This window comes from Callorhinus ursinus, unplaced genomic scaffold, assembly GCF_003265705.2.
Source record: "Callorhinus ursinus isolate GAN/ISIS: 27379988/994484 unplaced genomic scaffold, GSC_fseal_2.0 scaffold28, whole genome shotgun sequence".
NCBI lineage: Eukaryota > Metazoa > Chordata > Mammalia > Carnivora > Otariidae > Callorhinus > Callorhinus ursinus.
Genome location: NW_027397090.1, coordinates 9,108,820 through 9,125,913, shown reverse-complemented (window position 1 = coordinate 9,125,913; position 17,094 = coordinate 9,108,820). Strand labels below are relative to the sequence as shown.

The window sequence follows — 17,094 nt, the reverse complement described above, 5'->3', positions numbered from 1 at the left end:
ATTTATTTCTCATTCAAGCTATGTTTCCACTATGGGTTAGCTAGGTACTCTATTCCATGTCATTCTTACTTAGGGATGCAGAGTGATAGAAAACACCTTCTAGAATATCATCTGTCTTCATAACAGAAGAGGAGAGGGCATTGCAAACCATGCATGATTCTAATGCTTTTGCCTGAAAAAATTTAATTTACTATTAAATTAAATTTAGTTTACCACTAAGATTTAATTTACCATCCCTGCTGGTCATATTTCATTGGCCAAAGTAAGTCATATAACCATGCCTAACCTCAAAGGTGACAGAGAACACCTGGTGGACAGCACAAGTGACCGAGAGAGCTGGTAAAGCCGGAAGTAGGACCAAGGCAGTTTTATTTTTGTCTAGCACTCTCTGCGCTTCCAAGCCTACCATATCATAAGCTGATTCATCTGGGTATATCCCATAGATTTGTCATCAGCTTAGGAGGGCCGTGTTTCTGATATAAAATCGAAACAAAGTCAGAGGCTTCTGCCTGTCTTATTTGTGAATGCTGATTTTCTGGCATGGTTCATTTAAGATGCTTTCACAACAAAGGAGGCCTGTTTCATACTGGATCTTTTACAACACTTATCTTCAAACTAAAATCTTTCTACTGTCTAACTTGCTCTTATATTTCTGATATTCCCTCATTTTTGCTGGCCCTCCATAGTTTGGGACCTACGGTGTTGCTATGCAAACACGGAGGAGTTTCTGGATCTGTCTTGCATTAGCAATTGGTGATAGTTGTAGCTCTATTTTTACCTTCAATTGTTCAGTTGGTCCACAATATACTAAACACTTGCTTTGCCCTGAGAGTTGTAATGAGGATAAAATTAGAAAATTCACAGAGCCTGGTGCAGAGTAGTTGCTCAAAACATGTTGGCTGGTTTGTGTGTGTGTGTGTGTGTGTGTGTGTGTATTGGTATATGTTGAAACTGATATAGGATAATGATTAGGAGCACACACATACTATAAGATTCAGGCAATTTTTTTATTAACCTCTCTGTGTCTAAGTTTTCTTATCTATTAAACAGGAATAATATTACCAAACTCTCAGGCTATAATGATGGTTAATTATAATAATACATATAAAGCATCTAACGAAGACCTGGCTCTGAGAAAGTTCTAGATGAAAGTAGTTATTATTAGTGTTATCTGCATGATTATTGGGTAATCTGATTGCTACTTGCCAAGAGCGCAGTGTGGCAAGAAGGGAAGAGCATAGGCCGTTGGAATTAAGCAGACGTGGGTTCCAATCTCCGCTCTGTGGGGATGTGAATTTAGGCAGGTTACTGTTCAAAGCTTCATTCTCTTCTTTGGTGATACAGCTGGCCTTACTCACCTTGCAGGGTGTTTGGGAGCACCCCCTAGGATCCCACATGACAACAGTGCACTACGCCTTGGAGGCAGTGAATAATTATGAGTTTTTCTGGAGGTCCTGTGGCATACAAAGATGAACAAAAGAAACAAGTCCTCTCTTGCCTTCCAGGAGTTTATAATCTCATTGCAGAGATAAGATGTGCCCACGGAGAACTACAGATACCCTAAAATGCTGAGTGCCCAAAAGAGCTACAGCTGATGGGCTGTAGAATTTTTCATTAGGTGAATTACTGCAAGAGGGTCATTTGAGCTGGATTGTTGGCTTTGGCTGAGAAAATGTGCTTTTGACTCAAGAGATATTTTAATTTCTAAACACCATTTGTTTTCCTTTCTCTGTCTCTCCTCACCACGTCTTCGCAGCCATACCTCAGAATACCCTATTACACACCACTGATCATTTTGTATGGAGAGGAGGAATTCATTACCCTCACTGCCAGCCCGGTGTGCTGATGTGCTCTGTTTTCTGCCTGTGATATTTACAGCAGCTCAGTTAAGATCTAATTTTCTATTATTCCCTGAACTTTGCAGCCCTCATTTTTCAGCTCCTGTCTGAGATGCATTGCTCCAGCACCCTGGAACCACTGCTGGAAAGACTTATTTAACATTCAGAATTGATGAACAAACAGGAGAAACATTTTACCAGAAACAGGCCATAAGTGATGTGGGGTTTAGCTTTGATTCTTAACAATAGTTTTATACTCTTCCTTTCACCTCCTGTGGTCAACTGCATTTCTCTGCCTAATTATCAAATAAGATGCCTTGGAGGTACCTGAACTTTCTTATTGGGCTTATTGGTTGCATTCTATCTTGGAAATGTTACGGTCCAGGGTCTCTCTGGGTGTTATTATTATTTCCTTTTAATCTTGGCCTCTGGACTTGCTTAATGTTGTAGGAACCCTGTTTTTTCTCTTTCCTCTCACTAGTCTCTTGCTAGAATTGCCCTATGACACAAAAACTGGTCTAAAGAGATCTGAGGACTAGGAGACCCTTACCTCGCCTCATTATTGGTGGATTCACTTGGTTGGTGAGACAGGCTTTTGATTAACCTGTGTTTCCACTCTCGAGCTCACTGCTCCCTGCACAACCCCTTTCCCTTGAGCCTGTGACAGCATTTATCAAGGATGAGGGTGGTTGAACACTCTCTCAGCCCACTGCCTTCCACTCTGCAGCCCATCTGCTAAGGTGTTAGCAGGCTTATGGCTATTCTGGACCTAGGAAATTTTGATAACTGTCTGCCCTTCAATAGCATATACTCATCATTGCACTGGGCACAGCCATGTTATACAGTTTAACTATGCCTTCCCAGCCATACTTCATCAGTGAGATGGGAACTTAACAAAAATACCCTTCCCTGGGATTTTGGATTTGGGACTAAGAGCTAGTTAGGCTAAGTCTCTTTATAGGGCCTGGAACCACAGATGTAAAAGTGAGGGGAACTGGGTGTCATTCTTCTAGCAGGTGGATCCAACAACAATGAGAAAAGGAGCATGCAGAGAGGAGAGCGTGAAGACACAGAGATGGGTCCTCAGGGCCACTTACAGCTCTGGTCCCACTTGTTCCTATAGCCCAGTAGTGCCTGTCATCATGTGATGTCAACTCTTCATTGAGTACCATGGATACCCTCAAACCTTTCCCATGAAATCTCTTCAAAGCCTTTGACTGGCGAGAGTTGGTTTCTGTCACAGATAATCAGAGTCTTAACTGGCACAATGTGTTTCTTTAGCAAATTGCTGGTTTTATGTTTCTGGTGATCACTACCAAGAGAAAGGTTAGATTATTACTTAGTGTCTTTCTGATCATAAAGGAAAATGTTAAAACTTCAATGTGCTTAAAATAGAATCATCAAATATACCCAAATGAATTAAAAGTGAGGTCTTGAAAGATAGTTGTGCACCCATGTTCACAGCCACATTATTCACAGCAGCCCCTAAGGTGGGAGCAACTCAAGTGTCCATTGGCGAATGGACACACAGAATGTGGTGTGTGTGTGTGTGTGTGTGTGTGTGTGTGTGTGTGTACATACGTACAGTGGAATATTATTCAACCTTAAAAAGGAAAGAAATTCCACCACACGCTACAATATGGGTGAAACTTAAAGACCTTATACTAACCAAAATAAGCCAATCACAAAAAGATAAATATTGGGTAATTCTACTTATGCAAGGTGCCTCGAGTAGTCAAATTCAGAAACAGAAAGTAGAATGGTGGTCGCCAGTGGCTGAGGGGAGGAAGGAAGGGGGAATTATCATTTACTGGGTATAGAGTTTGTGAAAGATGAAAGAAAGTTCTAGAGATTGGTTGCCCAATACTGTGAATGGACTTAACACTACTGAACTGTACAGTTAAAAATGGTTGAGAAGGTAAATGTTATGCTGTATGTGTTTTATCATGAGTTCTGGGTTTCTGGAGAAGCTCGTCCATAGGCGGTTATCTTGGTGTGTCTGGAAAGATCAACCAAGAGGAATTGGCCAGGTGAGAAAGGGAGAGAGAGCATTCTAGGCAGAGAAGCAGCATGCACAAAGGCCCGGAGGCATGAATGGGTCTGAGGTGTTTGGAGAACCCTGAGAAGCACTTTGGTGTTGAAGCCTGGGCAGCAGTTGGGGGCAGATGAAGAAAAGCATGGTAGGAGACGGGGCTAAATCAGGAGGCCGAGAATGGACCATGCGAGTGAAAGGCTTATTTCTGCCTTGTGCTTTTCATCTTGCCTTTCTGAGACTCAGGTAACTCATCTATAAAATAAGAATAATCATAATATGTCTGTTATGGGCAGAATTATTTTCCCCCCAAATTCATATGGTGACCAGTACGTCATATTTGGAGGTAAGGTCTTTTAAAAGTATTAAGTAATGAAGTTAAAATTAGGCCACTGGAGTGGGGGCTTAATTCTATATGACTGGTGTCATAGAGACAGCAGGAGTGCGTGTGCACAGAGAAACGACCGTGTGAAGAAGCAGCAAGAGAGTGGTCATCTGCGAGCCAAGGAGAATGGTCCCAGAGCCATTCAGTTATGGCAGCCCTAGCGAACTAATACACCTACTCTAGGCAGTTATGAAGAATATTAACACATGTGATGCATATATACATTTTTCATAAAATGATTAACTCAACAGAATTATTTTTGCTGTTATTACAGGGATAAACTAGACATAAATGCCATACTAAAGCTGCACTGTGTTGAGAGGGAGAAATGTGGCTTTACTATCATGCATGTTTCTGTAACATATTTAAATACCTATAAAACAAGATGGAAAATGCTAAGTGCCAAAAGAGGTAAAGAATATTCTGTGGTAGCCCAAGGAGGACGAACTGGGAGGAGGGAGCAGGGGGAGGCTGAGGTGGGTTTGATAGAGGGGTAGCATTTGATCTGGGGTGGATAGGATTAGTACATGCAGATGGCATACAGGATGTTAACTGAATATTTTAATGTGCTGCATGAATAACTATCTCTACTTGATTGACTTGAATGATATTCACTCACTATTCAGTCAATAGATATTTCATGAATGTCCACATGAAATTACTGTTCTACATGCTAAGGATTCAGCAATGAAAAGGCAAAGTCTCCAGCCTCATGGAATTTAGATACCAGGGGTGATGTTCATAATTGTTAAGAATAAAAAGATTCTGTAATAGTATATGTAGTATGATTCTATTTTTAATATACATGTGAATATATAAGTCTATGTGTCATAAAAAGGACATCATATGTGTATAGTTACATATAAAGAGAAAGTGAGCAAGCTAGAGCCAACAGAAATCTGGAAAGACAGATACCCAAGGGTTTAAGTGATTATATTTTCAGCCCTGGAATTCTTTCCCCATTTTTGTTTATCTGTATTTTCCAAATTTGGGAGGAATAAAGTTTATACACCATGTTTAAAAAGTTGTACATTATGAATGCAATTAAACAACCAACTGCTAAAGTTAGAACCTAATAGGAATTGGAAAGAATCTGCTTTCCTTACTCGCGTCTCCTAGACAGCTGCCACATTTCTAACCCCGAAGGCCCCTTTTTGTGGTTGCTGTTATTTTTCACAGTTCCACCTGATGGCCTCTTGATGTTCAACTCTTTCCCCTACATCTGCTACCATCCCCCTGGTTTGTGGCCCATAAATCCCTTTATTTGGTAGAATAAAATCTTCAGATTGAGGGAAGTGCTTTTCTCAAAGAACGCTGTTAAAATTCTGAAGCTTTGGGCATTTAGAAGGAAAGATATTCTATAAATGCAAATGATTGCTGTCTCTACTTGCTTTGGACTTCTTAAACCCACAGAATTTAGGATCCCCTTGACAGCAAGCATCTTCCATGCGTAAGAGGGTTTCTGTATGAAAGCATGGTGCCCTTCCTGGCGCCCAAAGGCATAGGAGATGGGTTTTGCCTCACCGGCCCTGAGCCCAGAACCTTAGCCATTGGGTGCACCGGAGGAGCCAAAATCTAGGCTGAGATTCAGGAAAAGTTTCTTGGTCATGGCATCACTTCTGGCAAACACAGTGTATCTTTTTTCCACTGAGGCCCCAGTTTGCTTGGCATGACCTGGATTATCTGGCAAAGCTAGTTCATGGTTCTCCAGCTTTCCAGAGCTGCTTGCATCTTTCAGCTAGGCTGGGTGTGGTGATTTTAATAGGCTCACGTTGAAAGTATAATGTTTTCACATTTCCTTTCATTTATTTACTCTGGTTTCTTACTCCAGCCTTTTCTGAAGTCTCTCCTAAATTCAGATGCTGGAAATTTTAATTACAATTTTGCTGTGCATGTATTTATTCTACGAATATTTTTTCATCCCAGTTAGTTACTTGTGACTGTGGGCCCTGCTATCATTTGAGTAAAATTAATCAATTTGCCTGAGTCATTTTTTTAAGAGATGAGGGCCTAATGGGGGTGATTATAATTTGAGTAATGTTATATATGGATTGTGGGCAAAAAGAATGTTGTTTAAATATGGAAATAAATATTTTCATGCCGTGGAAAAAATCTCAAAGTTAAAAAAAAATCTGATTTCCTCATTGAGAAAATCATTGATGGGGTTGTTTTACTTTGTTGATTGAAATGCTCTCTATAGTTCTTAGGATAAGTACATGAAACTGACCTTCCCATCTGGCCCATCGGGCACCTGACTCTTCTGAGGCCACCAGCCTCACACCCTAACCAGAGTGGAATCGTTCCTTCCACTTCCTCTCAGGCACTCAACTCTTTTATCTCTGCATCCCCACATGGTGTTTTTCCTTCCTGGAACATCCCAGCCGTTCCTCTCTGTCTGGGCAGCTCCTACTTATTTGCCAGGTCTCAGCTCACAGCTTGCTTTCTCTGGAGGGGCTTCCCGAATCTCCCTGGTGTATGTTAGGGTGCCCTCCTCTGTACTGTGTCATCATGGAAGGTCATTGCCTGCCCACTTCTCTGGCTCCTCCATTGGTTTGTAAAACTGCTGAGAGTAGATACCATGTCTTTATGTTACTATTGTATGCCTTGTACCTCACCCAGCTCCCGGCTGGCACATAGTAAGTGCTCAATAAATATTGTCTGACTGAATGGGTACGTGGGAATAATTTGTCCAAACAAAGAATCAGGTGTAAAGTGATTTTATGAGTCGCGTGCCACAATTTACTTGGGTGCCTAAATTATCCAGTCAGTTCAGACTGGACAGTTATTATTGAACACCATTACATGTCTGTCAGCTGCTTCTACCTACACTGTTTCATTGATCTTCCCCTTACCTTTCTACCTTTCAGCTCTGTGAGGCTGAAGTGCTTAATCATGGTGATGGATGAACAGAAAGAATCCTGAACTTCAAAGATTTAACTCATTGTGCTTGGCCCTCTGTGCGGGTATTGCTCCTTTAAACTTTTGACTTTTACCATGCTCTGTTGCTATGTTAGAATACAGGAAGCCTTGAATTGCCTACATAAAAGGTACAATGGAGACAAAATAGAATCGGGGAGAAGAATTGGGGGAGGAAGCACTGGTCTAGGAATCCAGACACCTGGGTTCTCTCCTTACCTTTATTACTAACTATCTGGGTGACGCTGGGCAGGTCATTAGTCTCTCTTAGCTTTCTCATCTGTGCAATGAGCTGGAGTGATTGGATCATTTCTCAGGGGCTCCCAGCTTTGTAGTCTATGATCCTAAGCTTGAAAGCTCAGAATTACATACTGAGTCCTGCTCAGTACATCATCCGGTCTACCTGAAGGAGCCCATCTCCAGGGCTATTCTGAAATTGCATTCTCAAGGTAAGAAGCTAAGGGAATAAATACAATTTCAGATCACCCTCTTACTCACTTTTTGTACATATACCAGTAACAAAATAATAACTGTGAGTCACTGGGGGAATTGAATGAAAAGAATGAATCCCGGCAATAAGCCACCTGTTCATCAGCTGTCATTAGTGGCCTTTGAATAAGCTACGGTCAGCCCTGGCCTGCTTCTGCATGCCTTCTTGTATTCACAGAACAGGCTTCTTCTGAGCCACACTCGCTCTATGCAAATTGTCTTTAGCTCTGCGCCTCTTGAAACTACCTTATGTGTTTAAGCAATTGGCAATCAGACTTCACACCGTATTGCTGCACAAGCAAATCTGAAATGTAAAAATGCAAATTGTAGGGAACGAAAATAGATTTTAAGTTGTTTGCCTATAAATTGATTTCCATGAACAATTAAAACTTACCATTTTTGTAATGATTTCTAGAGGTGCTCAACTAGATAGAATAATTATATTACCCATGTGTGAACTTAGCAAAAGAACAGGCAAATTGTCATTCTGAATTTAAAAAGAGAGAAAATTTTGGCTTTAAGGTAACTGAAAACAGAGTAAATTAAAAATGGCTGTAACTTTACAACCTTGAAGTTACCAAAGACTATATATCAGTGAGTACCTTAAGACTCCCTTTAAAATTTAAATTGAGAAAAGGGAAACAGAAAAGAAATGTAACTAACAAGAGATTTGAACTTGTGGATTCATTTGGGCTAAAACAGTAGCCATGGCCAAAATGATAGAAAGTAAACAGAAAATGAGAACATGCGTTTTTCCTGTTTTCTCTCTTTGTATGACTTTAAATCTACATCAAAAAATCAAAGTCCATCTTCCCCGTCATCTGCTAACTGTGTCCATTTAGGCAAGTCCCTCGAGCTCTCTGAAGAGAAATTTTGCTGTGCATGGAATTCATATTTTATAAAAATTGTTAAGTCTTAGTAACTTTAAGAAAATACCAAATGTCCTACCAGGAATGACACTACAGATTCTAGCCAAGTGAATTCTGGAAGTAGATGTTCACTCTTCAGGGGAAAAATGATGTGTTTTGTTCCTACATTGGATCAACTTCCTGTCTTAAGGTGGGATTTCCGTCAGGAACATGGCCTGATCATTGACACTGTGCTATAGGCATGTACAGCCCAAACCCCACAGATCATACATGTGAAAATTCTTGAGCCTCATAACCTGTGTGGCAAAATGCAGAATATACTCCACTCAAAGACAGATTAAGGATCAAGAGATATATTTCTAGCAGAGCTTTTGAAGTATGAAGACTTCTTATAGAAAATGGATCTCTTTTCTTTTTTTAGGAATGCTGCACATTGAGAAGTTCATTAACAACAACCTTGTTCCCTGTTAACCACCAAATTGACAATAACATCCTAGAGGTTTATGGCACCTTTCTCAAAAGAACTGACTATGTTAAAGTGGGAAAAACCTATTGTTTGGTTCAAAAAAATTCCTAATTTGATTTGTCTCAGTGGTAACATAAAAATACGTGGAACCGGGTGCCTGGGTAGCTCAGTCAGTTAAGTGTCTGCCTTTGGCTCAGGTCATGATCCCAGGGTCCTGGGATTGAGTCCCGCATTGGGCTCCCTGCTTAGCAGGAGCCTGCTTCTCTCCTTCTCCCTCTGCCTGCCACTCCCTCTGCTTGTGCTCTCTCTCTCTCTCTCTGTCAAATAAATAAATAAAATCTTAAAAAAAAAATACATGTAACCTACTGACCATGGTGTTGATTTCGCTCACTGAAGCTCAGAGAGAAGCAGGGAGTGGGGTGAGCTTCAGTGGTAAACTGTGAAAGGAAACTCCGACTGACTTATTTCTCTCAGCATAACACTCTCCAGTTTCATCCACATCATTGTAAATGGCAAGATTTCATTCCTTTTGATGGCTGCATAATATTCCATTGTACATATATACATTTTCTTTATCCATTCATCTGTCGATGGACATCTTGGCCCTTTCCACAGTTTGGCTGTTGTGGACATTGCTGCTATAAACATTGGGGTGCACGTACCCCTACGGATCCCGACATTTGTATCTTTGGGGTAAATACCCAGTAGTGCAATTGCTGGGTTGTACGGTAGCTCTATAACATGTATCATATGACCTCACTGATATGAGGAATTCTTAATCTCAGGAAACAAACTGAGGGTTGCTGGAGTGGTGGGGGGTGGGAGGGTTGGGGCGACTGGGTGATAGACATTGGGGAGGGTATGTGCTATGGTGAGCACTGTGAATTGTGCAAGACTGTTGAATCACAGATCTGTACCTCTGAAGCAAATAATACATTATATGTTAAAAAAAAATAAGAAGATAGCAGGAGGGGAAGAACAAAGGGGTGGAAGTCGGAGGGAGAGATGAACCATGAGAGATGATGGACTCTGAAAAACAGAGTTCTAGAGGGGAGGGAGGTGGGAGGATGGGTTAGCCTGGTGATGGGTATTGAAGAGGGCACGTTCTGCATGGAGCACTGGGTGTTATATGCAAACAATGAATCATGGAACACGACATCAAAAAAAATTTTATCCTAGGGAAAAAAAAAGAAAGAAAGGAAACTCCATTTGAGTTTCAAAACAACCACCAGCACAGTAATGCAGATTGAAGGAGCAAGGCCTGGTTTGACGTTGAGCTTGAACCAGGTGTTTGGGAGGGAACTCTGTAGAACTCTAGGATGAGCTGCAAGGGCCAGCTGACACAGGAGAAGCCGGAGAAAAAGATGAGGGAGGGGAGAAGAGGATTCCGTCAGTGCCCGAGAGAAGGTGCTGAGCTGTGCCACACAGAAGGGCATAAGGAATTATGGGCAGGAAACGTATGGCAAGAGGGTGCAATGCCATAAACATGAGGTCAGAGCGGGGGAAGACACAGATACTCGAGGATGGTGATTGGTAGGGGGTACCTTTGACTTTCCATAAGACACACCTTCCTGCAAAGTTGTGTGAAAACCTAATCATCATGAAGTAAAAAACATGTTTAATAGGTAGCTATTTCAGGGAAATTGATGGCGGCACCGAGCTGGCTCAGTTGGTTAAGCATCCCACTCTTAGTTTTGGTTCAGGCCGTGATCTCACAGTCGTGGGGTCGAGCCCCATATGGGCTCCACGCTCAGCGTGGAGTGTGCTTGAGATTCTCTCTCCCTCTCCCCCTCATTCTGCTCATGTTCTCTCTCTCTCAAAATAAATAAAAACTTCAAAACATTTTTTTTAAATAAAGGGAATTTATGTCTGTAAAGGAAAGGGTACTTTTGTAATATGAATACCAACCGCCTAGCACTTCTACTTCTTTGAAAATCAAGGTTTTATGTATAATGAGTTTTCTTAGAGTAATGGGCAACTGAATCCGGCAGCTGAGAGAGAAATACACATTATTTTAGCTGTGGATGTGGCATCAAGAAAGGACAGAGTGTTCCCATAGAGGCAAAGCCAAAGGAGGCTCTTGTAATTTTCTAATTCAACTCCATTCTCCAGGTGAGAAGACAAGATACAATGCTTCGCTCAAGGCTAACCAAACATTAAGTGCTTCATTCACGGTCCCTAGCTGGCTGGCTGAGAAATGAGTACTAGAACCCAGTACTCCTGCTTCCCACCCAGACCTCATTCTCTACATCCGGCTTGGACCTATGGCTTACTGCGTACAGAGAATGAAACAAAGTCACCGTGCAGCTGCATAATTTTGTCCTTTGGGGCCCTTTCCAGCTTCAAAATTCTATGAATCTATGTCATCCCTGCATCTCTTATTTTTTAAGACTGTTACCTCAAAAGATTCATTGTAAGATCAGGAGGCAGCCAAAAAAAGAAATAACTGTTATTGGCTCCCAAATGACTAGGGAGTATAGTAATATATCTTATAAAAGGAGATGGATAATGTTAAAAGAAGAAATTTATCTTCCAGAAAGCAATAAAGCTTTAAAAAGCAACAACCTAGTTTCCCTTCACTTCTGCCAGAATATATCAAATATGGCACCTTAAATTGGTCCAAGTTTCTCAGATACCAGGAAACCACAAGTGTGATGTTTTCGAAGATGCCATACATCTCCAAAAACACGTCATTTTGTTCCAGCTTTCTCTTCTGTGCATGCCACTTAACTTCGCTTCTTGTCATTTCTTCTCAAGAGATGCCACATGTATCTCTAGCCCTTTATTTGTAACTGCAGAAAGAGCGTTACATAAGAATTTAAAGAGAGAGAGAGGGAGAGAGAGAGAGAATGTGATTAACGCCATTTTTAAGCACCCACTTTTGTAGTCTCTGCAAAGCACCATGGAGATGAGATGATCCAGAGGGTCATAAGGGCTCCCATTTTAATCTTAGGATTTGAGAATTATCTTATTTCTAAGTAGCAGCCTTCCATCACCTCTTCTCATTTTAATCTCTTTTCTCCTTATCTAGCACCCACATTTCTTGCTAAAAACTCTTTCGATCATTACGCATTCATATGAAGTCTTCAATGTTGAGTTGGGTTGCACACACACAAAAAGATGAAAATGAGAGATGCTAAACCAAACTGGTTTTTAAGGAGAAATCATGTTCTATGATGGAAACATTGTCTAAATTTTACATTGTATGTGAAATATCAAATAAAACATTTTATAAATAGCCATCCTGTGCTTCAATACAGACAGAACCATAGGATCAAAGAATGCTAAAGCTCAAAGAGATGCTAGGATTTCTGGAGAAGTGTCCTCATTTTTATGGTCAAGGAAACTGAAGCCCAACACCGCCTAGTTAGGAGGAGGGCTGGCCAGGTGTTGCCTCGGCTGCCATTGTATCAACAGCGCCAACACGTCACTAGGATAAATGAGAAATCAGAACTAGACAATCCAGGTTTCATACATAACTCCTTATTTGTGTGCAGACAACTGAAAGTTGACAGTCCCCATAAAATACCTGGAACTTAAGAATGCATGGCATTTTCTACTTTATAGTTTTCAGAGTATGGGTCTTTCACCTCCTTGGTTAAGTTTATTCCTAGGTATTACTTTTTGGTACATTGTAAATGGAATTGTTTTCTTAATTTTACTTTCTGCCACTTCATTATTTTTTTAAAGATTTTATTTATTTATTTCAGATAGCAAGAGCCAGAGAGCACAATTGGGGTGAAGGACAGAGGGAGAGGGAGAAGCAGACTCCCTGTTGAGCAGGGAGCCTGATACAGGGGGCTTGATCCCAGGACTCCAGGATCATGACCTGAGCCACCCAGGCACCCCTCTGCTACTTCATTATAAGTATATAGAGATACAGGCATTTCTGTATATTGATTCTGTGTCCTGTGACCTCACTGAATTCACTTACCAGTTCTAGCAGTTTTTTGGTGGAGTCTTTAGGGTTTTCTATATATAATATCATGTCATCTGCAAATGTGAAAGTTTTACTCTTTCCTTTCCCATTTGGATGTATTTTATTTCTTTTTCTTTTCTGATTGCTATGGGCAGGACTTCCAGAACTATGTTGAATAAAAGAGGTGAGAGTGGACATCCTGGTCTTGTTCCTGATCTCAGGGGAAAAGCTCTCAGTTTTTCACATTGAGAATGATGTTAGCGGTGGGTTTTTCATATATGGTCTTTCTTATGTTGAGCTATGTTCCCTCTAAACCTACTTTGCTGAGAGTTTTTTTCATGAATGGATGTTGTACTTTGTCAAATGCTTTTTATGCATCTAGTGAAATGATCATATGGTTTTTATCCTTTCTCTTGTTGATATGATGTATCACATTGATTGATTTGTGAAACTGAACCATACTTGTGTCCCAGGAATAAATCCCACTTAATTGTGATGAATGATTTTTTTTAATATATTGTTGGATTCAATTTGTTAGCATTTTGGTGAGGGTTTTTGCATCTGTGTTCACCAGAGGTATTGGCCTGTTCTCTTTTTTGCAGTATCTTTTTTTTTTTTGTTATGTTAGTCACCATACAATACATCATTAGGTTTTTTTCCTTAAATTATTTTATTGTTATGTTAATCACCATACATTACATCATTAGTTTTTGATGTAGTGTTCCATGATTTGTTGTTTGCATATAACACCCAATGCTCCACTCAATACATGCCCTCTTTAATACCCATCACCAGGCTAGCCCATCCCCCCAACCCCCTCCCCTCTAGAACCCTCAGTTTGTTTTTCAGAGTCCATCATCTCTCATGATTCGTCTCCCCCTCCGATTTCCCCCCTTCATTCTTCCCCTCCTGCTATCTTCTTCTTCTTTTTTTTTTAACATATATTGCATTATTTGTTTCAAAGGTACAGATCTGTGATACAACAGTATTGCACAATTCACAGCACTCACCATACCACATACCCTCCCCAATGTCTATCACCCAGCCACCCCCTCCCTTCCACCCCCCACCCCTCCAGCAACCCTCAGTTTGTTTCCTGAGATTAAGAATTCCTCATATCAGTGAGGTCATATGATACATGTCCTTCTCTGATTGACTTATTTCACTCAGCATAACACCCTCCAGTTCCATCCACGTCGTTGCAAATGGCAAGATCTCATTCCTTTTGATGGCTGCATAATATTCCATTGTGTATATATACCACCTCTTCTTTATCCATTCATCTGTCGATGGACATCTTCCATAGTTTGGCTATTGTGGACATTGCTGCTATAAAAATTGGGGTACACGTACCCCTTCGGATCCCTACATTTGTATCTTTGTGGTAAATACCCAGTAGTGCAATTGCTGGATTGTATGGTAGCTCTAATTTCAACTGTTTGAGGAACCTCCATACTGTTCTCCAGAGTGACTGCACCAGCTTGCATTCCCATCAACAATGTAGGAGGGTTCCCCTTTCTCCACATCCCCGCCAACATCTGTCGTTTACTGACTTGTTAATTTTAGCCATTCTGACGGGTGTGAGGTGGTATTCTCATCGAGGTTTGGATTTGGATTTCCCTGATGCTGAGCGATGTTGAGCACTTTTTCATGTGTCTGTTGGCCATTTGGATGTCTTCTTTGGAAAAATGTCTGTTCATGTCTTCTGCCCATTTCTTGATTGGATTATTTGTTCTTTGGGTGTTGAGTTTGATAAGTTCTTTATAGATTTTGGATACTAGCCCTTTATCTGATATGTTGTTTGCAAATATTTTTTCCCATTCTGTCGGTTGTCTTTTGGCTTTGTGGACTGTTTCTTTTGCTGTGCAAAAGCTTTTTATCTTGATGAAATCCCAATAGTTCATTTTTGCCCTTGCTTCCCTTGCCTTTGGCGAGGTTTCTAGGAAGAAGTTGCTGCGGCTGAGTTCGAAGAGGTTGCTGCCTGTGTTCTCCTTTAGGATTTTGATGGACTCCTGTCTCACGTTTAGGTCTTTCAACCATTTGGAGCTATTTTTGTGTGTGGTGTAAGGAAATGGTCCACTTTCATTCTTCTGTATGTGGCTGTCCAATTTTCCCAACACCATTTGTTGAAGAGACTCTTTTTTCCATTGGACATTCTTTCCTGCTTTGTCAAAGATGAGTTGACCATAGAGTTGAGGGTCCATTTCTGGGCTCTCTATTCTGTTCCACTGATCGATGTGTCTGTTTTTGTGCCAGTACCATACTGTCTTGATGATGACAGCTTTGTAATAGAGCTGGAAGTCCGGAATTGTGATGCCACCAGCTTTGCTTTTCTTTTTCAACATTCCTCTGGCTATTCAGGGTCTCTTCTGGTTCCATACAAATTTTAGGATTATTTGTTCCATTTCTTTGAAAAAAGTGGATGGTATTTTGATGGGGATTGCATTGAATGTGTAGATTGTTCTAGGTAGTGTTGACATCTTCACAATGCTTGTTCTTCCAATCCATGAGCATGGAACGTTTTTCCATTTCTTTGTGTCTTCCTCAATTTCTTTCATGAGTATTTTATAGTTTTCTGAGTACAGATCCTTTGCCTCTTTGGTTAGATTTATTCCTAGGTATCTAATGGTTTTGGGTGCAATTGTAAATGGGATCGACTCCTTGATTTCTCTTTCTTCTGTCTTGTTGGTGTATAGGAATGCCACTGATTTCTGTGCATTGATTTTATATCCTGCCACTTTACTGAATTCCTGTATAAGTTCTAGCAGTTTTGGGGTGGAGTCTTTTGGATTTTCCACATAAAGTATCATATCATCTGCAAAGAGTGAGAGTTTGACTTCCTCCTTGCCTATTTGGATGCCTTTGATTTCTTTTTGTTGTCTGATTGCTGTGGCTAGGACTTCTAATACTATGTTGAATAGCAGTGGTGATAGTGGACATCCCTGCTGCATTCCTGACCTTAGGGGGAAAGCTCTCAGTTTTTCCCCATTGAGAATGATATTCACTGTAGGTTTTTCATAGATGGCTTTTATGATATTGAGGTATGTACCCTCTATCCCTATACTCTGAAGAGTTTTGATCAAGAAAGTTTGCTGTACTTTGTCAAATGCTTTTTCTGCATCTATTGAGAGGATCATATGATTCTTGTTCTTTCTTTTGTTAATATATTGTATCACGTTGATTGATTTGTGGATGTTGAACCAACCTTGCAGCCCAGCGATAAATCCCACTTGGTCGTGGTGAATAATCCTTTTAATATACTATTGGATCCTATTGGCTAGTATTTTGGTGAGAATTTTTACATCCATGTTCATCAAAGATATTGGTCTGTAATTCTCCTTTTTGATGGGGTCTTTGGTTTTGGGATCAAGGTAAATGTGGCCTCATAAAATGAGTTTGGAAGTTTTCCTTCCATTTCTATTTTTTGGAACAGTTTCAGGAGAATAGGTATTAATTCTTCTTTAAATGTATGGTAGAATTCCCCTGGGAAGCCATCTGGCTCTGGGCTTTTGTTGGGAGATTTTTGATGACTGCTTCAATTTCCTTAGTGGTTATACGTCTGTTCAGGTTTTCTATTTCTTCCTGGTTCAATTTTGGTAGTTGATACATCTCTAGGAATGCACCCATTTCTTCCAGGTTATCTAATTTGCTGGCATATAGTTGCTCATAATATGTTCTTATGATTGTTTGTATGTCTTTGGTGTTGGTTGTGATCTCTCCTCTTTCATTCATGATTTTGTTGATTTAGGTCATTTCTCTTTTCTTTTTGGTAAGTCTGGCCAGAGGTTTATCAATCTTGTTAATTCTTTCAAAGAACCAGCTCCTAGTTTCATTGATCTGTTCTACTGTTCTTTTGGTTTCTATTTCATTGATTTCTGCTCTGATCTTGATTATTTCTCTTCTCCTGCTGGGTTTAGGCTTTATTTGCTGTTTTTTCTCTAGCTCCTTTAGGTGTAGGGTTAGGTTGTGTATTTGAGACCTTTCTTGTTTCTTGAGAAAGGCTTGTATTGCTATATACTTTCCTCTCAGGACTGCCTTTGCTGCATCCCAAAGATTTTGAACAGTTGTGTTTTTATTTTCATTGGTTTCCATGAATTTTTTAAATTCTTCTTTAATTTCCTGGTTGACCAGGAATGCTCTTTAGCCTCCATGTATTTGAGTTCTTTCTGACTTTCCTCTT

The 17,094-nt window shown here is 40.4% G+C and overlaps 1 protein-coding gene across 3 annotated transcripts in view; it reads left to right on the top strand.

The window, feature by feature from the left end:
• The window catches only part of CFAP95 (cilia and flagella associated protein 95), a 248,679-nt gene that overhangs the window by 191,755 nt on the left and 39,830 nt on the right, over nucleotides 1-17,094 (top strand). The window contains exon 6 of one of the 3 annotated variants that reach the window (XM_073878090.1): nucleotides 7,123-7,176. The exons of the other annotated variants lie outside the window; for them this stretch is intronic. Coding sequence (XP_073734191.1) covers nucleotides 7,123-7,161 — 39 coding nt within the window. The 3' untranslated portion in view covers nucleotides 7,162-7,176. Of the gene's footprint in view, nucleotides 1-7,122; nucleotides 7,177-17,094 lie in introns of those variants that run through there. 3 annotated transcript variants of the gene reach the window in all.